Source organism: Pseudopodoces humilis, chromosome 2 (genome assembly GCF_049639895.1).
Source record: "Pseudopodoces humilis isolate 2021_Gansu_Grassland_sample_001 chromosome 2, ASM4963989v1, whole genome shotgun sequence".
Taxonomy (NCBI): domain Eukaryota; kingdom Metazoa; phylum Chordata; class Aves; order Passeriformes; family Paridae; genus Pseudopodoces; species Pseudopodoces humilis.
The window spans coordinates 39,399,814-39,415,316 of NC_142201.1; the positions used below are offsets into that span (position 1 = coordinate 39,399,814).

The 15,503-nt window shown below is 40.2% G+C and overlaps 1 protein-coding gene across 1 annotated transcript in view; it reads right to left on the minus strand.

Annotated features, from left to right (window-relative positions):
• IPO5 (importin 5) overlaps positions 1 to 15,193 on the minus strand; it is a 42,912-nt gene extending 27,719 nt beyond the window's left edge. The window contains exons 1-6 of the mRNA XM_005516455.3: positions 15,022 to 15,193; positions 9,898 to 9,978; positions 4,206 to 4,398; positions 3,631 to 3,733; positions 3,305 to 3,401; positions 2,184 to 2,288 (exon numbers count right to left, since the gene is read on the minus strand). Of these exons, the coding sequence (XP_005516512.1) occupies positions 2,184 to 2,288; positions 3,305 to 3,401; positions 3,631 to 3,733; positions 4,206 to 4,398; positions 9,898 to 9,978; positions 15,022 to 15,105 (663 nt within the window). The 5' untranslated portion in view covers positions 15,106 to 15,193. The remainder of the gene's footprint in view (positions 1 to 2,183; positions 2,289 to 3,304; positions 3,402 to 3,630; positions 3,734 to 4,205; positions 4,399 to 9,897; positions 9,979 to 15,021) is intronic.
• Positions 15,194 to 15,503: the final 310 nt, after the last annotated feature.

The window sequence follows — 15,503 nt, forward strand, 5'->3', positions numbered from 1 at the left end:
GCCTGTTACATGAGAAAAGTTTTGAATAACTTATGCTTATAAACACCAGGAACCACAAGATTAAAGAGGTTTCTTCCAGACATCCCTCAAGAGCCATCAAATTAAAGCAGCCTTCAGTCACAGACATTGAAAAGAGAAAAAGAAACCAAGCTTTTTGCAACTATAAGTGATTTTTAACATTTAAGTCTAGAATTCAACATTTTTTATAATGGAATTTATATAACCCACACTTTCAACACAGAAGCAGCATCTTCTAGTACAAGAAACGTTCCAGAAAAATATGGAAAAAAAATGAATCTGTCACAGTTAAGGCCTTTTGGTCTAATAGCTACAATATCCTCTGATTCTCTCTACAGACAATGTAATATTTACTGGAATTTTTTGAAAAACTGTATTTTCTACCCATTGCAACACTGACAGCTTTTTAAAGCAAGACTGGTTTTCTGAAGAAAGGAGCTCAAAGTGAAAAGTGAGCCTTAAAAGGCAGAGGCACTTTTCTGTAGTATCAAACAACATCCAAGGAAGTCAGTGAAGTTCTATCTGCTTTTACCCCCTCTTGCAAGAGAAAGCTTTGGGTAAAAGTTTCAACTGTCAGTTTTGAAAGTTCAACTTCCAGCATAACCATTATAGATCTTGTACTGAAAAGACTGATATGCCAAGTCAGAATTTTATTTTTAGCTTTTTTACTGCGTCAGTATTTCAACAAAATGAATTTCAGCAGCAACAAAAAAAGCATCCAACTGTCTCCAAAGGTCACTCACCACTATTCTAACACATTCCTATTTATAAACTCGGATCTTCATATCCATCTTGTATTACCACAGCCAGAAAATCTAGTTCTTCTTGCAGTAAGTACTTTAAAAAGACAGATTTCATAACACAGCTTTGTGCTCTGTATATGCAAAAGAAAGCTTGAAAATGTGAGCCAAGTGCATGTGTTGTTCAGTGTCTAAATAGCGTAACAGTAGCAATGAAAGTTACAGCACAGAGTGGGCTATTAGCCTGAAATCTAAAACCCACACACTATTTAAGTACCACACATCAAGACAAATGGTATGACCACACCAAACCCTGCCTCACCCCCACTCACAATGTACTGTGTAGCCAAGGTCCTCTCAGACAGTTACAACTTTTAAACAACAAAATTATTACTGACAAAGGCAGGGACAGGGACTAACCAGCAAATAGAGACCTCAATATCAAAACACTTATACACACCATAGCCTATTTTCAAGTTCAGATGATTTGAACAAATTCCTCTCAGTTTGCATTTAAGATCAAGAAGAATTCCATCATTTGCAGATGCCAGTAGATTTGGCAAAATTTTTCTCTGGCTTGCCACAAAGCACACACAGTTTACAGCTCACACTGTCAACAGGAACCTGCTGTTCTGACTGTAGTGAGAAATCTGTCTTTAATGTAAATTTAGCCTAATTTAAAATCACCAGAAATTCACTTCCTGTTTTATATCAAACTTAGTTGCTTCCACTGTTTCTTGATATAGAAAGGGAAGTGTACTGTGAAATTTTCATCCTTCAGAGCTCAAACCATTTCTGTCTCTGGTTTGATTTACAGTAGGCTTCTCTGCAAAAGTAAATAACTTTACACAAGAATTTCGACTTTTGCTTCAAATTCAAGAGATCTAATCCAGCCTTAAAAATTATATGAAGCTTAAAATGGCATTTTATTTGCAATTTCCTAATTTATCAAACAACAAAGATCTTTTCTACAGACTCTTGTTCTCAGTCTGAGAATCTACGTTCAGAATAATTCTGTGCTTTCCTCCAAAGTGGAGATACAGGATATCACAAGTCCATGAATTACAGACTACTTCAAATCTCCGGGTAGCCCATATTTAAACTATATTTCAATATCATGGGTAATTTAAAAGCTATATTTTTTTGACTTATATGCCTTACAAAGAATTTTAACTCATTTATCTCTGTAACACTGCCTAAGCTGATCAGCACTGAGCTATTTTCCTCAAAACCCTAAAAATTATCCTGTTTGCAAAATTCCTTACTAGTCTTCACTTCATCTTTCCGGCAACTGCTGTCTGGCTAAAAGGCTGTTAATTCAGGTCTTAGCCAAAATTCACAAATTTGCAGACCAATAACTTACATTTAGATATAGTCAATACAGACCATAATGGCACATTAAGTGTTACTTGTTTGGTTTCTTACCTGCAAGATTCCAGGTAGCAAGTCTGCAAAATGTTTAAGAAGGGGAGCATTGAGCTCATTAGCAAGTACAAATGCAGCTGCAGCTCTAGCAGACAAAGTCTTGATCTAAAAGACATGATTGCAGATATAAATGTGAGAAACTAGCACTGAAACATGCCTCTGTTAGTTTTTAACACAGGATTTTGAATTTTACTTCAAATTAAGGTAAAGTGATAATGAAGACCTTCAGCATCTACGCTGTCTACAATAAAAGAAAGTTTATCATATGAGGTGGCAAGTAGTCCCTAGTTTTGCTTTTTGTTTTGGTGGTTTTCATTTAATGAAAGAAAAGAGGAAAAAAACCCATTGTTTTCAACTTCCATCAAAACTTCAAATGTGCATGCAAGTGTCAGTCTCATTTTTCAAGAAGTGTGATCTAAGTGTTTAAGACATGCTTCTTTTTAAAGGCATGACTTGTGGTACTTTAGAAAATGTTATTCAGTTGACTTTCAAAGGTCAGAAAAAGTAATCCTTTGGGGAGCAGCAAACTGAACCCATATACCACAGCAGGGTTTCTTATCCTTGCCCAGCATTTTCTACAACAAGAGAAACATTTTTAAAGTACAATTCTCTGCACAAATCAATTAATCTGAAGCCTTCCAGAAAAGCAAGGCCTGCTTACACACCCTTAGAGCAAAACACGCACAAACAGTTCACGGAGCTGTTGCATAGTCAGAATTTTGAGACATACCATGTACAGATACCGTATGTAGAGACACGACAGACTTACACTGTTAAACAAAGGCCAGAAAGAGAATTTAACAAGGAATTTCTGACCTCTCAATGCTGCTGGCTAAAACCCCATCTGCTTGGGGCCACTGCAACTGGGTTTCTCCAAGAATAACTGGGAAGAATCTGGGCCTAAGCAATGCAGATATGAGCAGCCAGTCAGCTTTAGGACCACAAAAGGGTCTGAGCCTTTGGTTTTGCAGCAGGCACAGTCAAAACTGTTATGTACATCAGTTTCAGGTAATGCAATTCTTTGGTTGAAATCTATGGTTTAACCTTTATGTTTGAGACTACTGCATGGAGTTTCTATGCTTAGAACATACTAAAATCCCAAAAGAACATAAAGGTCTTACTGAGGGATGCTCCTGATCTTGCATACACTGAACCAGCATTCTCTTAATGACCTCCAAATAGTGTTGCTGTTGATTCCCAAAAATCCCAGGAAAATTCCTAAGGATAAGACCAAAACATTAATAAAAATTCACACAAGTTAAGCTTAAACTACTATTTCAAACTTACCCATTGTTTAAGTTACAATTGTAACTGTATATGTTTGAGTTAAGTGAGCCACAATACAAGAAAATAAATGAAATAAATATGATTGCTAGTTTATTATGTTGTGACAGTTTTTCTTTTATTTTCAGACACAATTTGTCTATCCTACAAAAATGTAGCTTACCAGAAAATATGTAGAGCAGCCTCACGCAGTCCCACATTCTGAGAGCTGACAGAGTCGAATAAGAATTTCAGAACTTCTGGCCACTGGTTGTTGCCATCTTCATCTACATTAAACACAACAAATTTCAGAATGGTCAAATATCAACTGTGCAGGAAAACCAGTCATCACTGACTCCCTGGTCTGAAGAGGTGCCTAAGTCACAATATTGTGAAATGTTTAATCTAAAAACACTCCAGAACAGAAGATGATCTCTGTTTACTGCTATATAACAGCACGCAAAAGAAGAAACTGATGCAGTGTTCAGCATAATTCATGCCAATTTACACAAAACTGGATTTATAAACCTTAATACAATCTCACAAAGCTCTAGGAATTTAAGAAGCAGAGTTGAAGAATCTTATTTTCATCTGGTCAAGGACAGTGTGAACAAATATTAGGTTCTATTATAAGCCATGGAATCAGTTAGCACATCATGTGTAAATGCCTAAGCAGGACTAGAGAACAAGAGACAAAAATACAACTACTATCAATCCATAAACATTTTACTACAGTATCAACTTGTATAAATAAAGTACCTATTAAATTCCTGGCCAATTCAGCGACTATGTCACATATTTTCTTTCTCATAGTGGACTGCATTTCTAACTGGATAAAGAGCAGCAATTCACTCTTGACCAACGTCTGATCCTCAGGTGACAGAGCTGGATAAACTTCTTCAAATGCAGATGACAACAGGCGGCGCAGAAGGACGGCTGCCATCTGCCGAGCCTGTTGAAGGAGAAGTGTGTGTGTTAGAGTGTTTGATATGACAATCATGCTCTTACAAGGGAACATCGATAACATGCTTCCAAATGGCACTTCCATTGTGTAGACTTCTTTGGTGAATGAAATACCTCTCAAGCAACTTGTCAAAGATGACAAATATGATAGCTAAAAAAACCCAAACAACATAGCAAAGAAACATCAGCTTACAACTATGTTTCTGACAATTACAGCCCTTCAAAGAAATAATCACAGTACTGAAGTATTCAGTTTTTTTCTACAACTGAACCTCAGACATATTTTGTGGCAAGGTAAGAACTTAGCCGTGTTATTGAAAGACCTTTATAGCATGAACTCTTTCTATTTTAAATGGCCTAATGAGGTCATTATAATCCAGACAGCTTTTTCTGGATTAAAAAGTGACTTACTGGGGCAACTTTATCAGATAATTAACAAAAACCCTCCTTTACTTTCTCAAACAACTAAACTTAAGGCTAAAGACTCAGAAACCTACAGTTAGAATTTGGCAAATAAAAGTCTTCTCTGAACAATAAAAAAGCCACACACACAAAAAGAAAACCCAAATCCAAGTCAAAACAAAGCTTTCAGCATCTTGTAGGCCTATGATGTAACTTTTTTCTTTAAACTTGAACTTAAGCATAGGCACCTCAATATCACATATTACAATCTTGTTTCCTGTATGTGTACACCTATTTTACAATAGTATCATTTACATATCCATATTTATTTACAATTGTACAAGAACTAGAAGCAAAAATCATGGATTAGTAATTCAAAATTAATAGAACAACACATGCAGTAAAAGCAAAAATACACATGAAAGTCTCTGAATAACTTAATAGAATGTTCACCAACTGGTGTTCAAGGACACACAGTAATCAAAAATCACCACCCAAACTTCTAAAGTATAACACATATAACAAAACCTTATGTATGCTAAATTGTCACAAAAAATAATTCAAACTCAATTTTCCCCCCAAGATATTCTTATTTAATGCATACTTGAATGAGTTTCATTTATATGTCTTTGAAATTCAAAACTGTTCAATAAGCAGCAAAAGTAATCAATTCCAATTTCTCCAATGTTACTATGGCATAACCTATAGATGTGAATCACAAACTACTGCAAAGCGTCAACTTCTAACATACCCTGTAAATATCAGGTACTGCTAGAACATCCAAGATACTATTCTTATATTCTGCAGTCTCCAGACTCACTGTGTCTTTTTCTAATCTACCCAGCTCTTTTCTGTACAGTTAAAGAGTAGTGCACACAAAGTGTCTCTGTACCAGTAGAAGGAAAGGAGTAGAACTGGACCCAACTCTTCATCATTCCTTATCTCTTCCTCACCATCTCCAGTGTGGACTAAGGCCACCACATATGCAGAATTAGCTCCTCCCTAGCAGATGTAAGGAAGGCAGCAGGTGAACAGTCACAATGCCCACCATCTATGCTGTAGTTCCCATCAGAAGCCAAGATTCTCTAGCAATAGGCTATCCCAGGGGGAACATGAGTTCAGGACATTCTTCCCTCACTGTCTGTGGTAATCTCATTAACAATGTGTCCAAAAACTTTCATGGTACCACAGTATAATGGTATCTTTCCTTCTCCCATCCCTTGGAGCACCAATATTGGCAAATATTCAATTTTTCGTCATTAGTATGGTAAACTGGTATAGAAATGCCTTGAGTGGGGAGCAAGTTCACTGGGACTAAACACAGCGCAAACTCTGGTGTTACATCTTCCCTTACTCAAGGCATCATGTTTCAGTGTGTATTTCCTGACATCTGATAATGACTGAACTCACATTATATTATATTCTTTCATGAAGTAATAACAGGTGGACAGACAGGGAATAGAGGTGGAGTCTACATGTTTATGAAAACAAGGATAAGAACTTCCAACTCTGAAGAATTTAAAATATTAGAAGCCTGATAAACGAACTGATGGCAAAGTAAAAACACACATAGTAATGCATACTGAAAGACACAAGATCAGCACTACATGAATTATCTCCCAGTTGTAGTTCCTAGCTTATGAAAAAAACAATCCCCAAAATCCCTAAAGAAAATTCAAGTGAATTTAAGGAGTGACAAATGAGCAACTGACTTCTAATAATAAAAAAATGGCATCTTTTCCTCAGCAGATATTCACTTACATATGAAAACTATCACTGTCAATTTAATTATGACAAACATGGCTGAATTAATGGCACCTCCAGGGCTGTCTCTTCTAAGAGAATGTATGTATTTTTCATACACCCCAAAGGTTCTTTTATATTTAAGTATTTCAAGATATGAACTCAAATAAGCATTTTAAAATCCTGCAAATTAGTGGCAATAGCTTTTAATGCGGAGAGGAACAATATAAAGTGTACATCCCAAAAGAAGGCATTCCAGCTACCAATGAAGCATAAAGACAGCATATTTTTTCCCCAGCATTGGGCCTTCTGCATGTCTTAATTACTGAAATGCTCACATACAACTGAAGTGTTTAAGTTATTAATATAAAAAGCAGTCATAATACTAAAATTTCAACATACTGCTTCTGATTAGTAGAATTTATAGGGTGTTAAAATATTTTAGTATTTTAAGGATGATGGAAACAAGGCACAAGAAGAAAATCAATTTGCTGAGTAGGGCAGCAGCAGAATTATGAATAGCAGTCTGGGATGCCATGCTCTCCACTGATATTCAAAGCATCCGCATAACCCTACATATTTTGTAAGGTGATCTGACTATCTTGTGTAGCACAGTCATACTGAATTTTGCTTTTGTTTTACTGTCCCTTTCAAGTCCTCAAGAAGGAAAACATGCAGGGATGGAAGTAAAAAACATTTAGCACATGGTCCAAAGATGGACCTGCACAATTTAATTCAGAGATCTAGTCCTATGTGAAATTCAAAGCACAGAGTGCCCAAGGTCCACAGACAAAGGCAGAACTGTGGTGCATCCTTGGGCTGCCTTCATTCCTAAAGGCTGAACAGGAAGCTGTCCACAACAGCAGTCTTCCAATTAAGAAATGCATCCCTTTGTGTGACAATATGGGCAGAGGTCAGGGAGAGGTCAGAGCCTTCCAAAAAGGCGGTGAGTACAGCAAAAACAGATGTACAGAGCATTTGTTATTTTATCAGTCATCTGTAAATTAGGACACAATCAAAATTTGCCAATCCAGAGTTAACCAAGAAAAAAGAAATGCAGGAGAAAATGCAGAACTTCTGCTACTCTCAAAGATTTACGTGGTAAATCAAAACTGCGAAGTAACAGCCTAAAATATCCAAGAAAAGTCCTAGGGGAAAAAAAGAATCAAATAAAATGTGAATACATATCACCTCTTTGTACATCCCTTTAAAATGCAGTTGCATAGAAAGTAGAGTCTTAAGTTCATAACAGTGAGACTACAAGTGCAGGAAGTAAGGACAAACCCCTTCTCAGACTGAGGTGTACAAACTTGCACATCACCTGGCACAGAAGTGTTCTAACTGCTAAGTCAGATGCTTCCCTCCACTTCTGTGAATAGTGTTACTTTGCTATTAGGAAAGTATGAAAAGAACAGAGGAAAGAGGTGAATATTTCCATAAGCATCTGGTTAGGAGAAAACCTGATGTTTAACTAACGGTTACACAGTTAGTTAAAAGAGTTATTCAAAATCTAGTTTAATGGTGTTTTCTATGTCAAATGCAAGGGGTACTGGGAGCAAGATCTGCATTCCTGTTGCTCCACTTAAATGCCAAAAACTACTGGGTTGCAGAGGCAAGATTTCCCCAACTGCTGTCTGAATAGTCCTACAAATCTTGTACTCTCTACAACACAGACACCAAACTCATGCAAACAGGATGGGGTATTTTCCTCAGCCTAGTTTTCCTGCAAGGAGGTAAAGCAATACAGAGGTTTCAAGTTGAAGAGGGATCTGAACCCAGCTTTCACATGGCCTGGACAAGGTATGGTTTAAGTTCTGAACCTCCTTCCAGCATCCTGTCTTTTGTGGCACTGGTACATTCAGCATGCTCAGAGGACACATACCAGGCCCAAAGTTCTATCCACTGGTGACATGCAATATTCTGCTGAGCATTTGGATCTCTATAAAACATATGCAGAAACTACCTGTTGATACCAGCACCATATTAAACATGCACAGAGTGTTTCCAAGCATGTTTATATGCAGTGTTAAGATTGAGCATGGGGATTACTTCACTTAGGCTCTAATTAGGCTACTAAGTAGTTGGATTTACAGGGAAGAGGTTGCAGGTTTTATTAATCAGGATTTTTTGAGTCCAGTACCTAATGCTTACTTACGTTAAGAGCTAACACTTAAACCTTTCTTTGATTAACCTATTGGTGGAGTTAAATGTCAAGTTATTCTACAAATGTTAGCGTTTGATGTCTTTGGCAAGAGTAGCTTCTATAGGTGAAAAGGTTTTTTTTTTGTTCTTTGTAAGTTGGAATCCAAGTCATTGGCAAGATTCCTAAGTTTTACACTATTTCCTTAGCTGATGTAAAAGGGAATAAAAGCAGCAAACACATGAAACAAGTATTTATTTACATTTTGTAGTAACACTGCTCTACACTTTTCTATCATCTGAGACATCTCAGAGGAGCAGAAAGGAAAACTAGATACCTCTTATGCAACCAGATGCTAGTATAATATTGAAAGAGTCCATGAGAAGAACACAACATTGTAGATTGATAAGCATCAGAATGGGTAAGGTGATACTTTCTTAGCATTAAAAAGCTCTAAATTGAATACAGTCTGCCAGAAGAGATTATTATCCAAACGAGAAAAACAGCACACTTATGCTCTTATAATATTGTTCAGAAATTGCTTAAGTGACTCTAAAATTTGTCGTATCTTGAAAGTTTAGTAGGTCTTTGCTCTGCATATCCAAGTGAATAATAGTTTTACCGCTAAGTACTTCAACTGATTGCTAAAGTTGTGAGCCTTACAAAACTAAGCAGTAACTAAAAGGCACCCTTACTTTATGCCCAGATTAAAAAATATGTATAATGTTTAGACTACTCTTCACTCATTCCATAATACTACTAGATGACTTAAGAAGCACTATAAATTTCAAACAACACAAGTTTAATATTTACAAGTTTAGGTACACAACCCTAGGTAGAAATCATTTCTGAACTGTAACTTGAAGAAACATGACAGTAAGTCACGTATTAGTTACACATTTAATGGAAAATAGCACTCATTAAACAAAGCACACAACAGAAGATAATGGAGATCCAAGCAGCTGCTTATGAGAAACTATTCCTGAAACTAAATATCCTGCACCAAAGTCTCAGCTAGTGAATTGGGCATGCAACAAACAAGATGAGAAGACAAGTGAGCCCTCTACAAACGTGCAGTAAATGAAGATGCCTCAGTTCACACCAAACTTGTTAATTTATCCCAAAATGATCAACACTGATTTCTTCCCTTCTTCTCCAAATCCCCTTGAAAATCTGCACAAACCCAAGGTTCTTGAGCCATACCTCCTCGGGAGTAGCATTGTTCCTGATTGCCTGCAGGAGGTAAGTGATCTTTGATGGGCCTGGGATAGTCTCGTAGGTCTCCTGCATAAAAAGAGATGCAGCATATTGTAAACATTTATTAGAAAGCATGTGTTAAACATTAATATGAATTGACTTTCCTTTTATGACAACATCAGTATCCATCCAACTTAAAAAAATCAGCAGAAAAAAAAATTACCTTATCAAGATAAAAATGTATGACCTATTCTAAAATTATGAGTAAAATCTTAGTTATCTAGAAAGATCTGCCATATTGGAATGATCTACATATGCATGACTGGCCACTTAGGAGATTAGTTACAAAACATAAATAGAACATAAACTCATAGTAATACAACATACACCAAACATATCCCACAGGGAATCCATCATAACTTTTATCATATCAAAGAATTAAGAACTTTGGAAACCTGAGATCAAGCTGTGCCCAACAGGTTAATAATCATAGACAAAAGTATAGTCCAAAAATTGGATCAGTTCTGGTTTTGAACCTTTGTAAAATGTCTACAATGTTATGTGGCAGCCACACGTCTCAACCACACATTCTAAATAAGAATGTCTTATTTTTAAACTCCTGCCCAAATTTCAGTAAGACAGGCAATTTAGTCTCCTCCTTAAGAAAACCCTCTTAACAAAATGAAAATTTTAGTAAGAAGTTCAGTTACATTGTCTTACATGCTTCCAGCATGCATTTTATACATGTCTCCTTTTTAAATTACATTGTTACTTAGAAGCTAGAGTGAAAACACAGCAAAACAACTTTTGCTATCCAAAACACAGTATATGAGAGCAATTTCGAAACAAAATGTTTTTGGGTTTTTTTTTAATATACTAAACCTGTGCAGGCAGGAGTAGGAGAATGACAAGCTAAATAGCAATGCCTCATAACATTCAGAAATAGTTCTAACAAGCTACCTTTTGCAGACAATCTTGAAGATGAATGACTTCACCCTTTCCAAATACTCATTATCCTGTCCTGAACTCTAGGAATGAGTCTATTCTGCAAACCTCAGGTTCATTTCTATCAGTTCTCTGCCTGCCTGCTTACCACTTCCAACACTGCAGTAGCCCCTTCTAATATTCTAACTCTTGCACACCTTGACCTGCTATTGCCAATTAAGCAGTTTTGCATTTAATATCAGACATCATCTTCCTCCCTTTCTATACCTGCTTCCTAGTAGGTCTTCTTCTAAAAGTCAATTCTCATTTCATATTCTCTCTAGTTGCCAACATACACTCACAGTCAATGAGACTCTGAATCCCCAATGAATCCCTGAATTTAATCTAATCATTTCATGGAGACTGCAAAATTAAATGAGGTTTAGGGTCAGAACAGAAAGTCTTCTCAGGTTAACTGCTTCCATGAATGTATATATTTACGTTGCACTGTCATCTACAAATCCAAAAACTAATACAGAAACACGATGGTTCCCTAAACCCAGGCCCAGCATGGACTTGAAGTTATGCTTCCACAGACAGCTGAAGCACAGTAAAAGACAGCTTCCCTCATGTCAATTCTTATAACCATAAAATTCTATTTTGAGTTGTTTAACTCACTAAAAATGGCAGCAATCTAAGCAGTTGTTCAACAGTATAACTCTGTCAATTCAGTAAACTGGATTCAGAGGATGCTAAAGCAAAGGGGCACAAGGAATACATGGCCAAACACAAAACCTTCCCTTTGGGCTGGTGGGAAACTTCTTTGCTGGCCCTACCCATCTTACTACCAGTCTTGCCTACACTTTATTTACCTGGATCCTGCTACATCTTACTATATTCTTTAAGTTTACAATTAGTTCCCACAATTACTTCCCACAGAAGTACGAATTTCTCACACAAGACCAACTTTCACAACACATGCAAGAAAGTATCTATTGTCTACACTTTCTACTCATGTTCTCCCAAACCTGAGAAATGCACTTTTAAAAAGAGCATAAAATCACCAAAACAAAGTAAATGGAAGTTTCTCTATTAGAAAACAGACACACAAGTAAGAGGAAGACAGGCTTCAACAGACAACATTCCAGGATGGATGGTAAAATAAACCAACCAGATCTCAGCCAACTAGTCAGGTTAAGTTATTAGCATGCTAGCTCATACACATAATCACAGAATGTTTTGGGTTGGAAGGGACATTAAAGACCATCTAGTTCCAAACCCACTGCCATAGGCAGGGTCACCTTCTACTGGATGAGGTTACTCAAAGCCCCAGCCAAGCTAGACTTAAATACTTCCAAGAATGGGGCATTACAGCTTCTCTGGGCAGCCTATTCCAATGTCTCAGCACCCTCACAAGTAAATAATTTATTCCATATATCTAATCTAAACCTGTCCTCCTCAAGTTTAAAGCCATTGCCCCTTGTCCTATCATGGCATGCCCTTGTAAAAGCCCCTCTCCACCTTTCTTGCAGGTCCTCTTTAGGTACTAGAAGGCTGCTCTAAGATGTCTCCAGTCTTCTCCATGCTGAACAACCCCAACTGTCTCAGCCTCTCACAGGAGAGCTGTTCAGTCCCACTGACCATCTTTGTGACCCTCCTCTGGACCCACTCCAACAGCCACGGCCCTCTGTGTTAGGGGCCACAGAGGTGGACACAGTACTCCGGTGGGGTCTCACGAGAGCAGACTATACACATATAAATCCATACACATAAACTGAGTTTGAAGTCATCAGGCCTTCTTCACCCTTTTTTTTTTTTTAAGCACCTTTTCCTACAATCTTCCCAAACAGGATATGACTCTATCAAGTCATAGATACGATCTCCACCAAGTTTAGTCTTCAACTGAACATGCCTCATTCTCATTTCAATGACCAAACCTATTTGAAATAACCTGAGTCTGGTCTGTCTATCCATTTCTCATTCTGACTGGTTTTCAGTGGACACAAATGAAAACCTGCTATTAAATTTACCTGCAGTTATTTGAATTCTTTATGCACTCAATATTACCTTCCAACAGTAAGTACACTCTGAAGAACTGACTGGACTATGCCAATGTTCAAAACCAAGTATGAGTCCTGCATGATTTTTAGGATGAAAATATTTTAAAGGCTTCCAATATTCACAATATTTTTATCCAAATAAATCTTACTTCAATAAATAGACAAATTAAGTCAGTCTAGGTACACTGTAGAGAGACAGTTTTGTGTTTCTAGGTGAAAGTTCATTAACCCACCATGAAGACTAAGGGGGTTCTTCACAGCCATGCATGATGGAAAAATGAAAAACAGGCATAAACTGAAAAAAGGAGGTTCAGACTGGAAGAGGTCCAGATCTCTCTTCCTAATGAGGACAAGTCAAGCAGGAGTGAGTAACTCAAAGAGCTTGTGCAGTCTCCATTCTTAGAGGTTTTCAAGAGTCAGCAGGACAAAGCCCCGAGTGACCTGATTTGACCTGATAGCTGACACTGCTTTGAGCATGTCAGACCTCCTGAGGAGCCTTCCACTCTCTCTGAATGATCCTAAACCCTAAAAGTATTTGCAGCACACCTTGGAAATATTCAGAAACTAATGACAAATTCAGTGCAGTTAAATAAGTAAGAAGTTATACTACTCCTTGTATTTTTATAGGAAACTAACAGACTTGAAAAGCTTGGTATCTATCATGCCAACTGGAGTTTCTTATTCTGATTGACCATAGTGTATATGTGTCTATTAAGATTAAAAAGAACTCAGTTTCAAGCAAGTTTCTGACAAAATATGCCAGTTTAGAGAATCTAAGCTTTATAGTTCTTATCCAATGTTTTACTTCATAGGCATCGTGACACAGCTGCACAATGAACTTGCTTTGTTACAATTCCAATAAAGTCCAAAATTTTTTAGAAATGTTTTTAGGTTATATGTAGGCAGTTGAGAAGAGAAAGAAATTCAGCTCCCAGGGAATGGCCTCCATTGAAGCTCTATGTTCAGGAACGTGGGAATAATTCTTGCTGACTCTGGAGAAAGTGCAGTTATCAACATCGAATTGCACTAGCTTTCTAAAAATGTATGTCTTCCCTCCTTCTCACTCTGGATTCATATTTGAGGAATTTTCACTGCAGCATCAGGAATAATGCTTTTTATTCTTCACCAAACAATGCGCTGAACTCTGCTGACCGCTGGAGTGATGAGAGCGATAAAAGACCCGATGCAGCCATGCAGGGGGAATTCATGCTAAACCTAGACGCTGGTATTTAATTCAACGGGAGAGATTCCCCACCAGGCTTGACAATGGAGCCTTAAGCATGACAGAGAGAAAGAATTAACGTGGCTTAGCCGCCACAAAGAATTTCAGCTGAAACAACACGTCTGAAAACTTTTTGCTGATAACAAGAGAAACTCAGCATATTGGAAACACTTCTTTTGGGTGAAATACTTCTTAGCTGACGAAACACTTGAATACACACGGGGCCGCTCCGAAAAGTTAAAAAACCAAACTACTGTGCGGCAACAGAGAAGGACCTCGGTCCAGCTCCTGCCGGCCAAGCTGGGGCGGGGGCACGGAGCCCCTGCGAGGGGCGTTTCGGGAGCGCACACAAGAGCGCTTCCATCGCGCCAGGCACCCGCTCCGACCTCCTTCGGGAAACGCCTCCGCCCCCGAGCCACCGAGAGCCGGCCAGACACGCCGCAGCCGCCACCGGCTTGTGCCCCCCCCACCCTGCGCGGCGGGGCCGGGGCCGCGCTCCGTCACGCCGGGCGGCTCAGGCGGAATCAGCCATGGGCAACGGGGACAAGCAGCCCCCAGGGAGCGTGCCACGCGGGCCACGGGCGGGGCAGTCTCGAGGCGGGCGAGAAGCGAGAGCGGTGCCGGACACGCCGGGGCGGGCGCTGAGGGGAGTAACGGGACCCTTCGCGCCCTCACGGGCCAAGGGCCGGCGCGGGCCCTGCGCCCGCCAGGCAAAACGGCCGCCACCGCCCGGCCCCGCCGCCCCGACCGGGGGAAGGCCCGGGCCGCCCCGGCGGCAGCTGATGCCGCTGCTCACACGTGGGGCTCGGCCGGCCCCGCCGCCTCCCTGCCCCCCTTCCCTTCCTCCCTCCCTCCCGCCCTCCAGCGAGGCCCGACAGGTCTGACAGGCCGTCTCCGCGGCCGCTGACGCGGCGGCCCCGTTACCTCGGCCTGCTTGCGGACTGCATTGTCCGGGCTGAGCAGGTTGCCGAGGAGGGCGTAGAACTGCTCCTGCTCCGTCGCCGCCATTGCTGCGAGAGGGAAGGAGAGGGAGGAAGGGGGAGCGCCGGCCGCGCCGCCGGCGGGGGAGCAAGGGGCGGGGCCGCAACGCCAGCCGTGCTCCCATTGGCCGCGGCGCACGGAGCCTCGCCCCCGATTGGCCCTACCTCCCTTTGACGTCCGGCGGCTCGGGGCGAGGCGGGCAGCGGGGAGCGGCGGCTCAACCGACCCTCAATGGGGGTTTGTCTCCTCGCGTGTCATTGGTGCGCCGCCGCGCCGGGGCGGGAGGCAGAGGCGGCAGAGCGCTCTGATTGGCGAACGGCTTCGGGAGCCCCGGCGGGATTGGCCGGAGCTGCGGTCGGGCGGTGCGGGCAGGGCGGGGTCGCGCCGGGACGCGGAGCTGGGGCCGGGCCGGGCCGGGGAGAGGG